Source organism: Rhincodon typus, chromosome 16, assembly GCF_021869965.1.
Source record: "Rhincodon typus isolate 14 chromosome 16, sRhiTyp1.1, whole genome shotgun sequence".
In the NCBI taxonomy this organism is placed as follows: domain Eukaryota; kingdom Metazoa; phylum Chordata; class Chondrichthyes; order Orectolobiformes; family Rhincodontidae; genus Rhincodon; species Rhincodon typus.
In genome coordinates, this window is record NC_063347.1 from 33,734,598 (window position 1) to 33,756,301 (window position 21,704).

Below are 21,704 nucleotides of genomic sequence, written 5' to 3' on the forward strand. Positions count from 1 at the left end.
CATCATAACTTTGTTTGGAAAGCAGCAAATCATAGGGAATCTCTGCTGTTTTTTGAGGATTTCATGGTTTTTCTACCTTTGTTGCAGCAGATGATTGGGAGAACTAATTGCTTTATATTTATGTAGCATGGACATATACCTTCGTGTTTGGAGCTAGAGAGGTTCTGTTGATAGCATGTTTTAATGTAGGGAAACAAAGATATTTCATAAAATTAGTTTGGAGAATCACAATATCATGTTTCAAAACTAAATACTACGGGAGACTAAATATAATGTGAATTTTCATGCTTAACTGCAATATATTGACTTTTCCTTTTGGATTTCACAAATTGTTCAATTTCCATTCTGCCCTTAATAATTCCTTTATTCTAAAGAGATAATACTTGCATTTACATAACACTTTATTTCAAAATACCTTTTTGATTTCTAATTATTTTACATAGGGTAATAATAGTTATATTTCGTTTTATTTGTTTTACAACTTTTATTGTGGTAAAACACTTTTCACGTTGTTTGCATGGCATAATTAAATGCTTCAGAAGTAACATGTAACACCTGTATTTATGTAGCATTTTATGATTTTGCATTACTGTTAGAATGCAATTCTGCAGCAAGGACATCCCACGAATGATATGAAAAAGAATGACTAGTTAACCTGATTTTTTTTAAAAATGTGGTGAGAAATAATGAAATGTTACTTTCTGGCCAGGGCTTTTATTTGCCATGGGGTTGTGAAAGGAAGGGGGTGCATTTTGAAACTCACACTCCCAGATGGTATGTCAGTATCCCAGCACTTCCTGCAGGTATTTTTCATAGTGGTTTCAGGGGGTTGGGAATGGGGTTTGTGGAGCTGGGAATCTGGTTGCCCTTAATGGCCTTTGAAACATCTTGAAAAGCTTGCTAATGGGCTGAGGAGGGCCATAAGGCAATTTTCAATTTGAAAATCACTAAATCCAAATAGTCTAGTACATGTTAGCACAAAGCTAACAGGGTTTAATGAAGCAAGTTATATTAATGAAGGAAATATTTTGCTGTTCAGGGTTTGTGTGGGGGATCAGGCACAGTACCTTTTAGTTGGCCGTGTGCTCACTTCTCTCCGGCTCTTCTCTGCTGCAATGCAGCTGCAGACTCTGTCAGGGCTGCTGTCTACCTTTGACGATTATGCTCAGTAGACAGCTTCTGCATCCTGGCACAGCTCAGTAGCAATCCAACTAGGAGATCTACTTTTAAGGTTGGGCTGTGTCAACATTCCCAACCTTGGACTGAAACTTACTCACTTTGTTTCTTTCTCAGAAATTAAAAATAATTTTAAAAAATAAGTTTTAAAATGGGCAAGGCTTGGCTCAACTGTGAAGCACACTGTAGTCAAACAGCCCATTAGCATTCATTGTATAGGCATATGCATAAACAATGGCTACTTGTCTATTCTGTGTGGTGTAGTCTTCGAAATGTACTCCAGCAAAAATTAATATCTTAAGAAGAAAAAAATAGGGAGGGGTGAAAAAATAAAAGCTAAAAAAAAGGGCTTCAGATGAAATCATGGATTTTACCCAAAATTGTATTTCATTTTTGGATTCGTATCCACAATACTTCAACTCCTGCCACATTGGCATTAAGCCCAATCACTGAATGATTGAGGGCTTACTGGACCAGGCAAACCTACCATTTCTAGTATCTCTTAAGGTCAAGACATATGCAGAAACCAAATCAATGACAATCTAATCTTCCAAAGACAGATTAAGTATATAATTGACCAATCTAATCCCTATATCATCTCCTGTCAAGTTTTCGAATCTGTTTCAAACTGGATCCTTGCCTGTAAGAAAACTACCCTACATATCATAGCAGTGTATCTAATGAAAGCTAAAGAGATGGCTTTTGATCTGTAATCAAGGAGGCTGCTAGATTTAAGCAGATGAGCTACAGCTTAGCACAGCTGTTTAGATCCTTATCTCAACACAGGCTGTTCTTCTATGATTAGACAAAGCAAAAAAGAAATTAATTTTTGTGCTACCTCGATAAACTTAAAAGCTTTATTCTTTGATCTGACCCATTCAAATTACTGCTGCTCGTAACTTACCATAATGCATTCTAATATCCCCTTTTGCCCATATTGTGCACAATAACAATACAGTAAGAAATCTACAGAAAGCATTGCCTCCTTAATGTACCCTTTAACACTTATGTGTGAGTTCCAAAATCAATTCCATCAGGGTGTAATATTGATAAGCATATAATGTGAAACAAAGGAAATAATAATGAAGTAAATCTGAATTTTATTGCTGGTTTTGGGGTTTATGATCAAATTCAATAATCAAGCATAGTTTGACTCAACAAGCTGCAGAGGTTTCTCATAATTTTAAATATCTTTCATAATGCTACATTTTTAAACGTGTATGAACATATAAATTTGAACAGAACTAGAGTTGACAAATATGGCCCATCTGGCTGCCTCTCTGTGCAGTTTGCAGTTTTAGATTTTAACAGAAGCTGAATATGACTGTTTTCTTTTTTTAGTATTTTCACAGAATTATAATCATCTTAGTTTTGCATAATTTCATGTATATCAGTGGAAGTCATTACTTGAAAAAATCATTTTAAAAACAAGTTTTTAGAAGCATAGGTACATTTTATTTTAAGGTTATATCCATATGCACTTGAACATTTGTTTCCTTTATATTTTCATAACTATTCTTTCTCTTTGTCTAATCAAGCACAATAGGTGAACTTCATTTTGAAAGATTTTGTTGCTCCACTTTTGGAGATGAGATGAAAAACATGCCAACTCATGTTGCACTGTAAGGGGACTAGCAGACCTGTGCCACGTAGCCAGATCACGATGTTAAACAGTCTCTCATACAGATTTGTTGCATGCTCTGCTATTTCATTCCTTGTATTTCTGATACTGCCTGAACCTAAACATTCTCAGCTGAACATACATTCAGCTACACAAGGAACTCTCCACTCATGTTATTTAAAGGCATTGCCATGTGACTTCAGTTAAGGTACTTTTAGCTTCCTTTGCTGTTGCACACTGAGTGGAACACTGTGCTGTGTGTTATGGGAAACATTTTTATATTTGCAAGGGAGCAATGCTGGACTTCAGTAAGTAGGTCAGAGAGTTGGAAGGCCTGTGAGACAAAAGCCTACTTTCACAATCTGGGGTAAAAGTTGCAGTTTCCCTTGGGTTACAGCATGCCTTAAAACAGAACCCAAACAGCTGTATGGGGAAGGGTTGTATGTGATGATGAATGGCGAATGCATCCAGTACCCTGTCACTATAGATCGGCTTTCAGTGATCAGCTTCTTACCACTTTGCCTCAGATTTTCTCTACAATTCTCCAGCTTTCTATCCTCCTAATGTAGACCATCATAATGGTCATTTGGTCAAAATCATGAACTAAAAGAACTCCAAAATACAACATTCCATAGCAACACTCAATAATACATACAAAACTCAACTGAACTTGTGCATTATATTAGCTCTAATGCAGTGTACCTTGTGAAAGTCCTAAAATAGTCTAAGCTTTGGGCTGCACTACCTCAGCTTTGTCAGCACTGACTAGACTAGCTGGTTAGGAGGCAACAAAAAGGACACACTGGTGAAGTGTTAGAGGTGGGAGAACGAATGTTGTCAGTTTTAAGAAAGGACAATTGGTTTGTGCTCCAAGGAGTCATTATCATCACTCCACAAGGCAGTGTCTTAGAAATCCTAGTTATCTACTGGAACACAAATAACTGATGTGTTGTAAGACCCTTAAAGTCCCTTTGGACAGAGGTATCCAAAGCCAGGAGAGCTGCAGTCTGAGTATCCATGGCAACATGTTCATGTCACATGACTTCAGTCTACAATTTCACCAAAGCATTTAAATGTTTTTGACTTCTGTTTGTGCTGAAGCTGGCACATTGATCACTGGGCATTACATCATGGATGTATCTGTAAGTGCCGTAATGCAGCTAGAAAGGATGGGCTTCAAGGTCAACGTGAATGCTATTGAATGTTAAAGGGAGATGGTTGGATTTTCTCTCCTTGAAGCTGGTCATTGTCTAGTTCCTGTGTGTGGTGTGAATGGTACTTGCCACTTATCAGTTCAAGACTGAATGCTGTCCAGGCCTTGCTGCATGCAAACATAGTCTGCTTCAGTGCCTGAGGAGTTGTGAATGGTACTGAACAGTTTGCATTCATCGGTGAACATCCTAACTCTGACAGTGGGTTCAAGATGATTGATGAAGCAGCTGATGATGGTTGGATCCAGGACACTATCCTTAGGAACTCCCAAAGTGATGCCTATGGGGTGAAATGATAGACTTTCAATGACTATAACTACCTTTGTGATGTTAGGTATAACTCCAACCAGTGGCGACGTTTCCCAATTCCTACCAACTGCAATTTTACCAGGATTCTTTTGATCAATCAAATGCTTCCCATTGCCAACTCAATGAGAAGCTGTCACCATTGGTATCTATTTGGGAGTGAGATGGAGCATCTGCACATTAGACATGGAGTTGTGAATGCTGAGGGGGAGTGATGTGGCTGTGGTCCATTGAACAGCATGAGAGGGTATGTGCAGTCTCTAGGAGATGCTACCTAAAAATAAATTTGCTGACCTTGGTCACACTTGAACCAAGTCCTCAGGGTCAGACTCTGGGGGTGCCGATGCATTGTCACTGACTTTCATTCCTTTCAGAGGATATGCCTCGTGGGCATCTTAATCCCTTCAGAAACATTGTCTCTGCCTTCCTTTCCATTTCCATTTTTAAGGCTTTAAGAGTTACTTCTGAGAAGCTGGGAGTCCTTCCTTCTGTCTAAGGCTTCCAAAGACTGTTCCAGCAGCTGCTGCATCATAGGTGCGTCTGTGAGGCAGGCTGCATTTATGTAGTGCAAGTTCATATGACAGCACATGCTGTCTGCCTCAATGGGATTGGGTGTATATAATCACAAAAAAAACAAAGAACTGCAGATGCTGGAAATCAGAAATTGCTGGAAAACCTTAGCAGGTCTGGCAGCATCTATGGAGAGGAAGCAGAGTTAATGTTTAACTGAAGTCCAGTTCTGAAAAAGGGTCACTGGATCTGAAATGTTAACTCTGCTTTCTCTCCACAGATGCTGCCAGATCTGCTGAGCTTTTCCAGCAATTTCTGACTTTGTACATATTCACACATGGGGATCCCAGTGTCTGAAAACCAGGTACTCTTTATTCCTTTTCAAACAGCACAGAGTTAAAGTCAGCACCTCAAATAAGACCAACTGTGCACCTGTTCAAAAAGTGCCAATGAGTTTAGTGGTTATTCCAGCAACATTGTACATGACCTTTTCCACACAGCATAAATATCCTGCTGAGTGTCATAACCACTCTGTCCTGAATAAAGATGTCACTTAATTCTCACAGCTGACTCGTTCCATCCTCAACTTTGGCTCAGCACTTTTTAAAGCTGCTTTCACATGACAAATATTACAAATGTGTGCACTAAAGTTGAACTGAAAACTAGATTCTAAGTAGGTGAAAGTAATCTAATATTGTATGGGATTCTGCCACAGTAGAATAACCCAGAAGTGAGGAGGCATAGTGTACCTTTGTTACTGAGACTAGAAACTCTGCACAACATTTACTTTGCTGCTCTCAAGTCTACAGGGTCGAGATCAGCAAGCAAATTACGGGTACGACCTTCAGTCGACTAACCCAGCGCTCTCCTTTACATTTTAGTGTTATCAACACATCATAATAAATGAGTTTATTTATATCAAAACCAATTTGGTTTGCAGCTCCAAATCTTTTTAATTCACGGGCTGAATCTGATGTTTTTTGGCTAATTCTGAGTTGCGTTAAGTTTTTTTGGTTTTTTTTTGCAGTGAGGCCCAGTCTACGCTTTTGCTACATGTTACCAAACTTGCCTCATTAGTTATCTACCTTGCCTCTATAGTGTTTCTCATGTCTGATTGCTGCCTCATTTTAATGCGCCATTCTCAGAACAACTTGCTACTCAGCAGATAACCACCAAAAGACTGGCATCTCTTGCCATCTTTCAAAGTCTGCTGTGCACCTGGTCGGTGTTGGCAATTTTGTGTTGCGCCTCACTGGTAATGCCACAGCACACTGCCCATGGCACACAGCCAACGGTGCTGTCACTTCCTCGCACATAAAACCCATACTTTCACCCTAGTCGCTCTTTTATAACTAGGTAGCTTTGTCATGTCTTAACCACTGTCAGTAAGTCACCGCACTCTGTCCTCTATGCCACTGGACTCCTGCAGCTTGTCATTGTCTAGTGGAGGGAGATTACATACAGGCAGGCAATCAGACAACTACAAATCAGAGCTTTTATTTACAGAAAGCAAAAGAGAACACAACTAATGCCAACAGAGGCTGAACATCACCACTACAAATCAAGCAAAGTTCCAGCACTATGACCAAAGATTATTTTACAATGAACCGTCTTCTGAACTCAACTCACTTCTACTGGAAGTAGGTGTCAATGATAAGTGGAAATGGATTGTCGGGATAGCGCGAGGTAAATGGTGACTGGGTAGCTGTTTGGGGGTGGGTGGGAGGATGGTGCAGCTGGTGACTACATGAGGCCAGTAAAGATGCTATCCACCACAAGGTGTGGTCCCAGCCATTGTTTTCCCTTCAACTGATGCAAAGTGCTACCAGAAAATGGTTGGAATAATACCCAGGGTGGGTGGAGTAAGTGCCAATTTGTTGGACAAAAGTGCAGGATCCAGGTTTGCTGGACATCACAACATTGTAGCAACAACTACATGACACATGCTGCATTTAATTTGCAAACATTTTGTCAATTTGTAATACATGCAGAGTGAGGGTGCTTAGGGGTCAGATGCTTTGGGTGGATTGTAGCGCCCAACACAGTTGAGCATTGTCAAGGGTAATGGCAGCTTCGTCCTCCTTAATTTCCTTGTCCTTCTCCTTTGAAGCCTGCTTTCATTCCCCAGTTGCTCAGCATTCACCTATTGCCTCATTGTCTGCTCCAATTGTGCAGAGCACAGCTCACCAGGATGAACCGTAACACTCAGTAAGGGTTATATTGAAGGACTCTTCCAGACAGGTCCAAGTAATTGAAACCACATCTTCAGCAGTCTTACACTCTACTCCACCAGGACCCTGGTTAAGGCATGCTGGCATTAAACCCGTGTTCTGCATCTGTCAGGGGGTTGCACAATGGTGCCATGAGTCATGGTCATAGGGGGTGGTCTGTGCCCTCAGTAATTAGCTTTGTAAGACATCTGGATCCTCTAATATACCAGGTACACGAGTGTGCTCCAAGACAGCGGAGTTGTGGTAGTGGGCACACACCTCTAGGAAATGGTAGTGATGATCACAAATCACCTGCACATTATTAAATGCCCACTCACTCAACTTGACCAAATCACACAAATATCTCTGGATCCTCCTCACAATTCACTCTCCCAATCAGCTTTGTGTCATCTGCAAACTGAAGAGAAAAGAAAGCCATAGATGAGCATAGACAATGCAAGTCCAAAGACTGGACAGAGAATGATGTGTCTTGGAGCACGCTCGTGTACCTGGTGTATTAGAGGATCCAGATGTCTTACAAAGCTAATTACTGAGGGCACAGACCACCCCCTATGACCATGACTCATGGCACCATTGTGCAACCCCCTGACAGATGCAGACATAAGGAACCATGAAGACTATAGCTTAAGTAGGCTCCTGGCCCAAGAACCATTGGAGAGACAGACAAAAAAACACGGTGAACTGTGAAATAGAAAGAATCAGAGAAAGAAGTAGAGTCAAGTGACGTAGAAGGGGGAGTGAGCTGAAATGGATGGAAGGAGCCATGAAGGACAGGGAAACAAGCAGATAGTGGAGTCAATGTGAAAAGGAACCGTTAGAAAGGCAACCACAGATGAATGCTGAGAACATGGGATCAAAATAACAGAGGCTGTGCTGTGGAGGATAGCCAGCTGTTTAGAAATACAAAATGGAGAGCACAATTAAGTTTACAAATGAAACTTAACTAAACAGAGAGGCCATGGGATACTGTCTCATTAAGTGAGATCATAGAGTCATACAGCACGGAAACAGACCCTTCAGTCCAACCCATTCGTGTCGACCAGACATCCCAATCCGACCCAGGAACAAAAACAGAAGTTGCGAGAAAAGCTCAGCAGGTCTGGCAGTATCTATGAAAAAAAAATCAGAGTTAATGTTTCGGGTCTGGTGAACTTTACTCAGGATCTGACCCAGTCCCATTTGCTAGCATTTGGACCATGTCCTTCTAAACCCTTATTATTCATTTACCCATCCAGATGCCTTTTAAATGTTGTAATTGTACCAGCCTCCACCACTTCCTCTAGCAGCTCGTTTCATACGTGCATCATCCTCAGGTCTTTTTAAAATCTTTCCTCTCTTGCCTTAAACCCATGCACTCTAGTTTTGGACTCCACCACCCTAGGAAAAAGACCTTGGCTATCCATCCTATCCATGCCCCTCATGATTTTATAAATCTCTGTAAGGTCATCCCTCAGCCTCCGATACTCTAGGGAAAATAGCCCCAGCCTATTTAGCCTCTTCCTATAGCTCAAACCCTCAGGTCCTAGTAACATCCTTGTGAATTTTTTCTGCACCCTCTCAAGTTTAACCACATCCGTCCTATAGAATGCGGATTCAAAATGTTAACTCTGCATATCTCTCCAGATACTGCCAGGTCTGCTGAATTTCTCCAGCACTTTCTGTTTTTATTTCAGTTTTAAATTTTCTGTCCTATGATCATACTGTGCTTCATGTTTCTAAGTGATTCAACTATGAAGGGTCATACTTTGGCTTTTATTCAATGAATCTTCACCTTAGTGTTAAAATTCATTAGGGAACTATACCAAAAGATTTCTGGCTAGCTAAATAATGCACAATGTCAACCATTACAATCAAAAGATGCTAACAAGTTAAAGGCAATGTCTCTTTTCTGAATCCTTAATAATTCTGCTGGTGTTTACTCCTAACCTTTTTGAAGGCGTGGCTATGGACTTTAATAATCTGGTGACGGTCAGGGAGAGGGCACCATTTTAACATTTGATTGCCCTCTACAAAACTGTTAGTTATTATATGGATTATTACTGGATTGTTCTACGCTTATGGGCAAAGTATTGCAGTGCTTTACAATTGTCTTCTGCAGAATGGCTGACTAGGGGACGTCCCTGCTCTTACTGCCTGTCATCATGTGTACTGGATAGATTTACAAGTTGACAATCAACTGCATAGAAATTATTACAAATGCACCTTCCTTGGTCAACAAGTCTTAGTGAGGGACTTACATGTGGAACTCCTGGCTCAGAGACAGGGTCACTATCACTGCACCATGGCATCTACCTACTGACAACCAAGCTACATTTTTCTGAAAGTGCTGCTCTAGTTTCCAGTTAAATATGAAAAACATGAGTCAATAGCAATAGCAACTTGTACTTTATAGATCACCTTTACTGTAATATGTTTCAAGGTGCCTCACTGTTGCTTTATTAAGCAAAATTTGACTCTGGGCCATATGAGGTACATGGGAACCAATGCAGCTCAGATAACACAGGCTGGATAGCTGAATAGGATTTGGTGTAAGGACTTGGATAACAGACTTTACTCTGTGTAGAATGTAGGAAATTAGCCAGGATTGTGTTCAAACAGAAACAAAAGCAAAAGTACTGGAAACAATCCAAAGGTTATGTTAATTCTACTTGTCTCCACAGATACTCCCTGGCCTGCTGAGTATTTCCAGAAATTTATGGTTCTATTTTAGAATTCCAGCATCTGTAATAGTTTTCTTTTGTATATGTGTTAAGGCAATCAGGGCCGGAGGTAACAAAAGCAAAGATGAGGGTTTCAACGGCCGATGAATGGAGGCAGAAATAAAGGCAGACCTGGCAGTATCTGGAGAGATATGCAGAGTTAACATTTTGAATCCACATTCTATAGGACGGATGTGGTTAAACTTGAGAGGGTGCAGAAAAAATTCACAAGGATGTCACTAGGACCTGAGGGTTTGAGCTATAGGAAGAGGCTAAATAGGCTGGAACAAAATGGTTTTGGTGATGATGGGGATACATGGTTGGAAGCTCACTGTTGTGAGCTGTTTCATTCTGTCTTGGACAAGGGAGCTGAGTCTGTATTATTGTCCGAAGACAACAGATTTGGTTGGCTCAATATTTAGTTGAAGAAGATTTCTGCACATACCAAACTGGACACACAGTCTGATAATTTAGCAACAGTGGAAGAGTTGTAAAATGTAGTGGTGAAGTGGAGCTGAGTGTCGTCACTGTACATGTGAATCTGATGCTGTGTTTTGGATTGACGTTGTCGAGGGACAAGGCAGAACCCAGGGTATTGTGGGGATGGGGGTGGGAGGTTGGGGGAGGTGAATCTGCATTGTATGGGTTACTCCTTGCACAGCCAACTCACTTCTTTTTAGCACCCTATCTTGTATTTATCTCTCTCTCTCAGCTCATCAGCAACTGTCTCTGCTTACCCTGTTTTCTCTCCCCCCTCTCTCTGGATTCTGTCTCCATGTACTCTATTCACTCCTCCCTCATCCTGCCATCAGCATAAATACCATCCTTTCTCAGATATTATGAGTTCTGACAAAGGGCCACTGAAATGTTAACTCTTGCTTTTCACTCAACAGATGGTGCCAGACCTGTGGTGTTTCTCCAGCACTCTCTCTTTTTGTTTTAGATTTCCAGCATTCAGTTTTTTTTTGTTTATCTTTGAGTGTCTGCTGTACTGCCTTGTCTCCTTGTAAGGGAAGGGGTACCTGGAATAACATCAGGGCCCCTTGAACCCCTGTCATCTTGCTGTTGGTGCTGAGCACCAGTGGTTAGATCAATGGAGTGCAGGTCCTTATGTATATCCAGCAGACTGAGAGAGTGCTGGACCTGGCTCTCCATGGCAGCCAATATACTATCCATCGAGGCTGCCAGATGATTACATGCCTGAGGCAGCAGAACCCCGAATGCGTTGCTGCATTCCTGCAACCTTTAGGTCAGTTTGCCCTGTGCCCTGACAAACCTGCCTGCTCCTCATGTCTGCTTGTGCATTTCAATAAAGTCATGAGTTGGCGACACCTCAGGCTCCTCTCCTGCCTGGGGCTGAGTGGGTACCTTGGATCCAGCAGTCCTCACAGTTCCAGCAACCTGGGCAGTTCTCCCTCTACAGCTGCAGAGATCTGGCAGTGATGTGATCAGCAGGAGGAAGTAACAACTCTTACCTAGATAAAAGGCCTACCGAGGTGGCAATATTGGAGCTGGCAGAGAGTGCAGAAGGCGTTCTTGCTGGTACTTAGAGTCATAGAGATGCACAGCACAGAAACAGATCCTTCGGTCCAATTTGTCAATGCTGACCAGATATCATAGATAAATCCAGCCCCATTTGCTAGCATTTGGCCCACATCCCTCTAAAGCCTTCCTATTCAAATAGCCATCCAGATGCCTTTTAAATATTGTAATTGTTCCAGCCTCCACCATTTCCTCTGGCAGCTCATTCCATACAAGCACCACCCTCTGTGTGAAAAAGTTGCCCCTTAGGTCCCTTTTTAATCTTTCCTCCCTCACCTTAAACCTATGCCCTCTAGTTTTGGACACCCCCACCCTGGGGAAAAGACCTTGTCTATTTACCCTAACCATGCCCCTCATGATTTTAAAAACCTCTATAAGGTCACCCATCAAACTCCAATGCTCCAGCGAAAATAGCCCAGGTCTATTCAGCCTCTCCCTATAGCTCAAACTGTCCATCATCCTTGTAAATCTTTTCTAAACCCTTTCATGTTTCACAATGTCCTTCCTATAGCAGAGTGACAAAAATGGTACATAGTATTCCAAAAGTGGCCTATCCAATGCCCTGTACAGCCGCAACATGACCTCACAACTGCTATATTCAATGCACTGTCCAATAAAGGCAAGCGTACCAAATGCCTTCTTCACTATCCTGTATACCTGCGACTCCACTTTCAAGGATCTATGAACCCGCACTTAAAGGTCTCTTTGTTCAGCAACATTCCCCAGGACCTTACCATTAACTATTTCAGTCCTGCCCTGATTTGCCTTTCCAAAATGCAGCACCTCACAAATATCTAAATTAAACTCCATCTGCCACACCTCGGCCCATTGGCCCATATGATCTTTGCTGTCCACTACACCTCCAAATTTGGTGTCATCTGCAAACTTACTAACTGCACCTTCCATGTTCACATCCAAATCATTTATATAAATGACCAAAAGCATGGATACAGCACCGATCCTTGTGGCACACCACTGTTCACAAGCCTCCAGTCTGAAAAGCAACCATCCACTACCACCCTCTGTCTTCTACCTTACTTCCAGGTACCCTGTCTGCCAAGCAGGATGCTAATTTTTCCTTGACTGCCATGTTCAAAGTGAATGTCTCCAATGTGAATGTGCAGGACGGCTCCGAACTGTCAGCATGTAATCTGGTGTGCAACTGCTTTTTAAAGTTGGCACTGGCACCAGGGATCCTGGCAGTGGCGAAAATATCTGCCTATGACAACTGGGAGAAACTGGCGAGCATCAGATTAGAGGAGCACGTAAGAGTACATAGTTAATGAGGTAAGTCTGAGATGATCATACATAAAACACATTAGGCCTCATGCAGAGAAACGCTTCATGAAAATCACAAAACTGATACTAAGCTTATTTTTGGTGAGAGTCAGTCCAAAATCTCTCTTTTCAGATGTTCCCAGACCTGCTGAGTTTCTCTAGCACTTTACGTTTTCATTTATAGCACCTTAATTAGTCCAAGGTGTCTGCTTGACTCATGTAGGAGCGTTAATAATGCATGCAAATTATGATACTTTGATGTTACTTGAACTTCCATTGCACTGGAAATGAAGATACTGCAGCATATAAAATGACTGCTGGTGCAGCAATGTCTATTTTGCACCACTGTCCATGATGAATTTCACTTCCAAGGTATAATAACTTTTTTGATGTGTAGGACAGTGCAACTACCAGATTATTCACATGATGAAACTTCGGAAACCATTTCATAATGGCGCAACATACATGCAAAATATATACATAAATTCAAGGAACAGTTCTGGTACCAGCCTCTAGGTAACATATTTTAAAGTGCACCGCAACATAAATTGCAGCAACCTTATTAGTTTGCAATGTAATTAGTTAGCTTTGCGTATGAGGTAGGTAGTAACAGAAAGATACAGGTTAAGTTGATTCTACACAACAGATCTTTTTGAAGGAACATACATATCAGATATACATATGATAACTAAGGAAGATTATATTTTTGACCTGACAGAGGCTTGATTTTTTATGCCAAGCATTGCTACTTGATTTGAAAATAGTTGTACTTATATAATCTTCTTCAAAACCAAATAACTGAACTTGCATGTCTGTTGCTAATACTTCAGATCAATAGATTTCAGAGTTTGCATATGTCATGAAAAGAGGACTACAAAGGTTTTTTTGAAGCAAAATAAATTTTCTACTATAATCACTTTTTGTGCAATTTAAACAGTGAATTTACTATCCACTGGCAACAAGAATAAAAATCATTACATAATAGTTAATGCGTTTATTTCTTTGTAATTAGGTTATAAATCAGCAAGTGGTAAGTTATAACTGCTTAAATATCTCAATACAGGGATCATTAAGTAATAATATATTTAACAAAATTGTAATACTTACAGTCTTTACAGTTGGTAATATGCCACTCAATGCAAGTCTCTTCCTACTTATGTTATTTTCATCCAATAAACTGCACCTAACATACTGAAATACTGCATAAAACTGTTATCAAACACCGGAACAAGTCATATTTTCCAACTATTGCATTCTAAATAGTACAACAAATAAAGTTCTTTCAAGGAGTAATTGATAAGACTGTTTAAAGACACTGTCATGTATGGAATAATTTGTTAAGTATAAAGTATTGATCTCAGAGAGAATGGCAATCTCTGATGAGGTATTAATAAACAAATCAAAAACTTTATGTTTGATCACAGAGAGTAGGAACTGCAGATTCTGGAGAATCTGAGACAACAAGGTGCAGAGCTGGACTAACACTAAACCTCATGGATGCTATGGCTACAGTGATTTGCAGTAAAACTCACACCAAGATAAGACAATTAATTTTAGAAATATGCTGTGATTTTTAACCAACTGATTTTGCCATCAGTTGTGTCTTAATAGCTTTTGATGTAAGGACTGCATGCTGGTCATAATTACTGTCATTGATATTTTATTAAGGACCTCCTCCTGGCAATTGGTTTTAAATACAAAATACACTCTAATCAGCAGATCAAAGGTTGCATCTGGACTGTTTCTGCTATGTTAAGTATTCAAATGTGGAAGCCAATGGAGTCTAAAATCAGGTACGACATTAGAGGGACCTAAACCCACCTCTCTCTTGCTAACTTGGTAAGTTGAAATTATCCCTCTATCTTTCTATGATTGAAAATTCTTCAAAAATCACAGTCTGCAGCATCAGTGTTTTTTTTTTAACATATGCATATAGATATTTTATTAATAAAATTTACGTGGGCATTATTTTTCCAAAACTTTAACTTTTTCTTTCCTTCATGGGATGTGGGCAAAGTATGTGTGCAAATGCCCGCACTTGTTGGTGATCCCTAATTGCCCTTGAACTGAGATCAGTTAAGGAGTCCAGAGTCATGCGTAGGCCAGACTTAGTAAGGATGGCAGATTTCCTTCTTTAAAATACTTAAGTGAACAGACAGGTCTTTATAACATTTGATGACAATTGTCATGGCCACCATGCCTGATGATTAGCTTTAAATTGCAGATTTACCAAATTTAATTCCACCAGCTACCACAAAGGGATTTGAACCCCCTTCCTACAGCAGTAGCCTCGGCCTCTGGTGTACTCACCTTGTAAAACTATCATAAGGCCTCCATCACCTCCATACCTCCAGCTTCATACTGACTTATGCTGAAACGTATAGAAACCGGAGGAATAACTGTTTACTGAATTATATTCTGTTAATATCTACATCTTTCAAACAAGTAACAAATTTGATGTGTAAAAAGGAAATATATTCGGAGCAATTCTACCAGGCGCCATTAACTCCTATTTTCTTAAGCAATTAAATAACGTCCCCACATCTGAAGCAAAGCACAGTGTATTCAAGCGATTTTTAGTTACCCTATATATAGTGATGAAATGAAATTATGATGTGCATCAGAATTCCAAAGTTGACTTGGTCACCTAATTTCCTTCCCAAAAGAAGATTAAACGAAAGAACATGGAAAGTAATATTAGAAACCACATAATCTCCTGAAAGCACAGATATCTGAACAGTACTATGCAAGAAATTTGTATACAGTAATGTCACACTACTTGCTTAGAGACCCTTTTAAACATATACTTTCATCAAAAAAAATGGAATGATTTGAAAGAATTTATGAATAGTGAATTAAAATTCAAGCTCCCGAAGGATTACCTCAAATATTCTTAGGTACATGACTGAACTAACATCATCCATCCTTTTTCAAAATGTAGAAAACAAAGTTGGTAAGTCACAAAAGACAAACACTGAAAATGGCAGTGGGTGAAAAATGAAAGAGAAATACACTGTACTGTAATTACACACACAGTTTTCAGAATTCAGCTGCATTAATACCTACAAATCCTAACTGGTTTAATTTTATAGTAACAATAATATGAGATAGTTCAGTTCTTCTCCATTAACTGTTACAGTTTTCACAGAAAATCAGTTCTGTCCATTCACAAATTATGAATTTAAGTAATTAATCCTAAATAAATTGCATTTCTTGATATTAAAAATATTGTATGAATTTGTTCACATTTTCACATATAACATAGTTTTTTGACATATGACCGTTTTTTTTGTAAAATAACCAGGGGGAAATAAATAACATTTTTACACAAGACCATTTTAAATCATAAACTGAAACTGGTTGATTAACATTGACTTGAAATTGTAAGAAAAATATGTATAACAGGAATATTATTTTCTCATAGTCTTTATAAACTAGAAACATCAAACAAGGTGCAATGCTTCAATCAGTACTTAGCGCAAAAGTTTATACTCTCAGAAGCATTGTGTAGTCTGTAATATCTTTTGCACAAATTACAGATTAAATAGAATTTAACTAAGCTTGATTGTAATTACAGTACAGGAAGAAAATATTAAAGCTGTCTCCCTTAGTTGTGCTCACTGTAGAAAAGATAGTGCTCAGTGAGCATCTTTTAATTCATTTTTGTCAATCATAATTTTATTTTCCAAAATTGTTCAAAGTTAAAGAGGAAGTACTCAAAAGTATGGCTGACAGTATTATTGCATGTCTCTAAATGCTTTTACAAGTTGTTCAAAATAGATATCTTCCTCTTAGCTATATTGATTTTCAGAAATTGGAGGTTTCTTTTTATTAAAACAGTTGCATGCAAATGCAATGCATTAAAACACAACAATCAAAACTTATCTGGAGATTTTGAATGATTGAGTTTTAGCAGGCAAGCTATGACAAAATAGATGATTGAAAGACGTGTAAATGTCTGTTACCTTAAAAACCTTACATAGCCACTTAGAATCATACAATTACTGAGCATTGTTTGCTATTTAAAGACCAACTGACAGATTTCATTGTTCTCATTACACACAAAATGCAGATCATAAAGATAGCAGATTGTGATACTGGTCAGAGTATTTTGTAGTTCAAAATTATCTTATACGAATTCAGTAACTAAAAACTACAATAGTAATGGTTTGGAAACGTCTGCAGAAGATCTCTTAACTGGAGACTACTAATTTGAATCTCAGAGGTGCAATTCCTTTCTTTGGCGACTTTCACAAGCTCTCATACACATTATTAGGGAGGATCATAAGCTGAGAAAGACAATCCCCATCCAAAAATGCTTATCTTTTGTCAGCCAGATATTTTGCTCTACAGATGATGGTGATGAGAAAAGATGCAACTAAAGGCCATCCAGTTGCCTGGCAACCAGCAATGTTAGGGACATAATAGGTTTGGGGAATAGAGGAGTAAAGTAAAAATAAAAAAAAATGCATTTGAGCACTTTACTGCAACTCAATTAGAGAAAATGCCTTGTTAATTAGACATTAGACAGAATCAACCAATGTAACAACTGACACCACTGAAATTCTTGGTTGTCAGTATTTACTCAATAATAAATTGGGTGATAATCCATGGTACAATGACATTTGGAAGTTCGTCATTTAGTTGGATTGACCTTGTCTCCAATGTCTACTGGATGGGTGATATTTTTCCCATTTCTTACAACTTTGAAAATCCCTGTTAGGCATCCATGCATAGAGCTTTGAGAGATTTGTAATGTGCTTTATGCATGTATGAAACATTCTTGTAAGATGTGGGTCATGATAGTAGATGTACACAGGAAGATTATTTGACTGAAAATCGTGCCACTTGATACAATGTGACAAAACACTGGAAATGAGAGATAAGTTTCATTTTAATTGTTGAAAAGCGGATGAAAGAAAGGGTAGAGATGGAAAGCAATTAGAAAGGACTAAAGGATAGGAAGGAATTTTGTGAACAGAAACTGGACATTTGACACAGCCGTTATAAAAGCATATGTGTAAGAAAACATAATATGAAACTGCCTCACTACACAAAGCCCTCAACCAGAACAGGGCCAATAGAAAACATTACAGTAAACAACTTTAAAACTGTTACATAATACTTTGATGGAAAGGGCACTACCAGTCCAATTCCTCTAATTACTATAAAATATTGCTAACAATCTTATTAAATAGACAAACTCTAAAAGACAGTAGCAGCAACAATGGTCATTTAGAAAAATGAAATCTATGTGCACATTGCAAATCACAAAACAACGGAAAGCAGTGATACACCAAATGGTATGATGGACAAATAAGTAGTAAACACTCTACAGGTATTCCAATTAAATATACCAATGCAGTAAATTTCATAAATCATTCTGTCAAAATTATCTCAAATCTTTCACAGCAAATAATAACCTTGGCCACAATTTGTCTATGTCAAATGTGAAAGGTACACTTTTGTACAATTACTGTACATTAAATGTTGACATGAACTTGGAGCTTTGTGAATTCATGACTATTGTTATTCTATATAATTATGACACTCAAGAGCACAAAAGTATATTTCTTTGTGGGTGTCTAATAATTAAGACAGATATAATACCGCTATCTCTTTTTTAATATTACTTTATTATACACATTTTGTGTGCACTAGGGAATGTACTGTTCCATCTCTTCCAAAGGTTGCTCATGAACTTGAGCTAATAAAACTTTCTCATAAGAAAGCACTGTGACAGAAGTCACATGCAGACAGACTAGGCACTGACACAACATACATGGTAGATTACATTGCAGAGTAGAACAGAGAAAGATAGAGAAGAGCCTGAGTTAGACGGACAGAAAAGATCTAAACAGCCACTGAATTTTTCTCAAAATGTGACTTATCCCTCTTTCTTTAGTAATGTCACATTTTGGATGGTCTCCTCCCTGACTAGCAAGGAGGAGAAGGCATTTACTTACATCAAATAACCTTTCTATATACATCTCCTCATTGACCTTGTCACGCAGGATATCCTGACTTTGGCGCACAAAGGTCACGTAGGCATCTGCCAAATCCATTCCAGGTTTCTGGTAAAAAAAAGAAATGCAAAATTACATTAGATTGCTTGTATTATTTTAAAGCTGTAACTCATTCTCTTCAATAAATAATAAGAGATTTCCTGCACCAGTCGAACAGCAGATTAATGATATGCGAATGACGTTTCTGACAGTGATTGACATATAGCAAAAACAAAACCTATTCGACACCATAATTACCTAACTTGACCATAGACGGTACATTCAGCTATTTAATCTTCAAGGAATAAATAGAAAGCTATTACTCAGTCCAAAGTTTTCAAATAGTCTAACTCCAACAAATCTCATTCCTTCTGTATATACCCATATCTTTTTGTATTGTTGCTTCTACTTCCACTATAAAGTGAACAATTTTGTAAATTACACATTCTTTTCTGCTTACAGCTTATATAGTTCCAGTTCACATTCTATTATCTAACTCACTGTAATAACACAGGTGTCGACATCAACAGGTGGGCCACATAATAGCACGGTGTTATAGGTTTTCAACATATCCTTTTGATAAGTGCCTCCGAATTTTCAAATGGTTGGCTCCACTTTCAGCCACAAAAGTCATGCAGCAAACAATTTAAAACTATACAAAAATAGGCAATGAGTGACACAGGCCATCCTAACCTGACCCAGTTCCCCAAAAATCAAAGCCTAAGTCTAATGTGCGTGGTCTTTCAATTAATCTGTCTGCTTATCTGCTAAACAATGAAGGGTTAAAGAAACTGGAAAGTGACAGGAAGAGAGAAAGATTCACATGAGGAAGCCAGTAGAATTTATAATAGGTGGCTTGAAATTTAACACAGTCCTGCAAATAACTGCTTTGACTAAACGTATTTTACAGGACAGTCTTAAATAAACAGTTGAATAAAGGCAAAAACCACGGATGTTAGAGATCTGAAACAAACAAACAGAATGCTGGAGAACTCAGCAGATGGCAGCATCTGTGAAGAGAGAAACAGAGTTAACGTCTCGAGTTTGGAATAACTCTTAGTTTTGAAGAAGAGTCATACTGGACTTGAAATGTTAACTCTGTTCCTCACTCCACAGATGCTGCCAGCTTTGCTGAGTTTTTCCAGCATTCTTGGTGTTTGTTTTAAATAAACAGTGGTTGCTTGACAATGAGTAATTAGCTGATAGCTCAAATAATTTGCAAGATTCAACAAAATTAGAACGTGGGTTACAACCTAAAAACCAGCAGCCAGGTGATTTGAATGGTCAAGAATGCAAATTCATTATTGAACAATTTGCAAAAGTTAATTTTTTAACAGGGAGAAGAGCTGATGCTAGTGGCTGTCCCAAAGGGATGTTTATGTATCATTATGGACGCTGACGGCTAATGCTTTTAGCAGTTACACAAAGAGCAAGGATTTTTATACCAGAATTGAAATTAAGATAATCAAGGTTTGAAGATATTTAGAAGTGGCCACTGTCTTTAAAAACATTTCAGTTTGGTGATGATGTGTTATCTTCAGGAAGACGTATTTGAAATCTCTTCCTATTTACCTTTGGTTCCAGATGCAGTGGCCACTTCTAAATATCTTCAAACTTTGATGATCTTAATTTCAATTCTGGTATAAAAATCCTTACTATTTGTCTAACTGCTAAAAGCATTAGCCATCAGCGTCCATAATGATACATAAACATCCCTTTGGGGCAGCCACTAACACCAGTTCTTCTCCCCATGATTCAGAGTTGGGTGCCTGCAGAGATATCAGTGGTCCAAACTAGGAAATGAATACTTCATTCTAATGCCCTCTTAGATGATTTTCAATCAAGTTGGCACGAACTCCGTCCTGTCATTTTATCTGCATTGTGTCAGTACAAAGTTACCCACTTCTAAGAAATTAATTAAACAATTAGAAATAGTTATGAAGTGAGTCACTGGCCACTTGTCAGAATGAGGACCTGGGTGTAGAAGAGAGAAATAATGTGATTCTACTATAGCAGGAGGATAAGTAAGTGCCTCAGATGAGGAACTTAATGATCTAGATTTCAGGAGCAAAACCTTTAATTAAAAAAGTAACTATTCAGGAGCATCCGTCTCACATGAAGACAGTGAAGATGGCTTTCACATCTTCCAAAGGATGGTTAATAAATTGGGGGAGTCTACTATCCATAAAAGAAACAGTTAGGACAAGAGGTTCTGCACAACCTTTAGAATATCCCAGTCACACCTCCAAGTGGTTGCTGCCATATTATTGTAGGGTTATGTCTCATGGTCAGAATATTGTTGTATCATAACTTGTAACCTGAGGGTATAATGGTTTCATACTCCACCTTATCTTGGATCACTTGAAGCATGACACTCTAGTGGAAAACTGCTCCTCTGTTGTAAACTAACAGCTTAATATTAACCCAGACACTTATGTGCCTGATGAATATAATGTTTATAGACAATAGTTTTAGTAAAAAACTGTTGGATTCTTCAATATCATGATATCCATGCTCGGTGTCCTATGTATTGGGAGATAAGTATTGTCACATCAGATGTAACTCCTTTGAAGGAGTTAAAACTTTCATCAGCAATGCTTTAATTGATGTTTTCAACAGAATATCTTCTCACAGCCTTATTAGAATGATCAGATCTGCAATAATAATTTACTTACCTGAAAATGTTTACTCTACTCTTCTATCCACAGATGCTGCCAGGCTCAATAAGTTTTTATACCCTGAAATGTTACATATCTCAAGTTTCTTATACTCCAGGAACACTATTCCTGCCGGGTACTGCTCAAAGTCAAGCCACTTAGAAATTGTACAATAAAGTCACAAAGGGACGCCTCAATGCTAAGCAGCAGCACTGGAACAGGAGAATATACTTCTTAACACTTGCTGCTAAATTAATTATTTAAAATAAAGATAGCTTGATTGCTTGGAGTCCTGGTTTATTGATGTGTGTGCTTGCAACTTTGGGAGTTAACTAATTGTGAAGGAATTGCAGACTTTCTTGAAAGAACTTGGCAAGTCCTTGAAAATGGGGAACTTTTAAGAAAGTGTGCAGGATAGGCTAACCAGAAACAAACAGGTACATATCAACTTTTAATCAAAAAAGGAAA

General features: G+C 38.7%; 1 protein-coding gene across 3 annotated transcripts in view; it reads right to left on the minus strand.

Annotated features, from left to right (window-relative positions):
- The window catches only part of cadpsa (Ca2+-dependent activator protein for secretion a), a 498,775-nt gene that overhangs the window by 57,488 nt on the left and 419,583 nt on the right, over positions 1-21,704 (minus strand). For all 3 annotated transcript variants that reach the window (XM_048606574.1, XM_048606576.1, XM_048606575.1), the window contains one exon: positions 18,541-18,648. In XM_048606574.1, the coding sequence (XP_048462531.1) occupies positions 18,541-18,648 (108 nt within the window). The remainder of the gene's footprint in view (positions 1-18,540; positions 18,649-21,704) is intronic.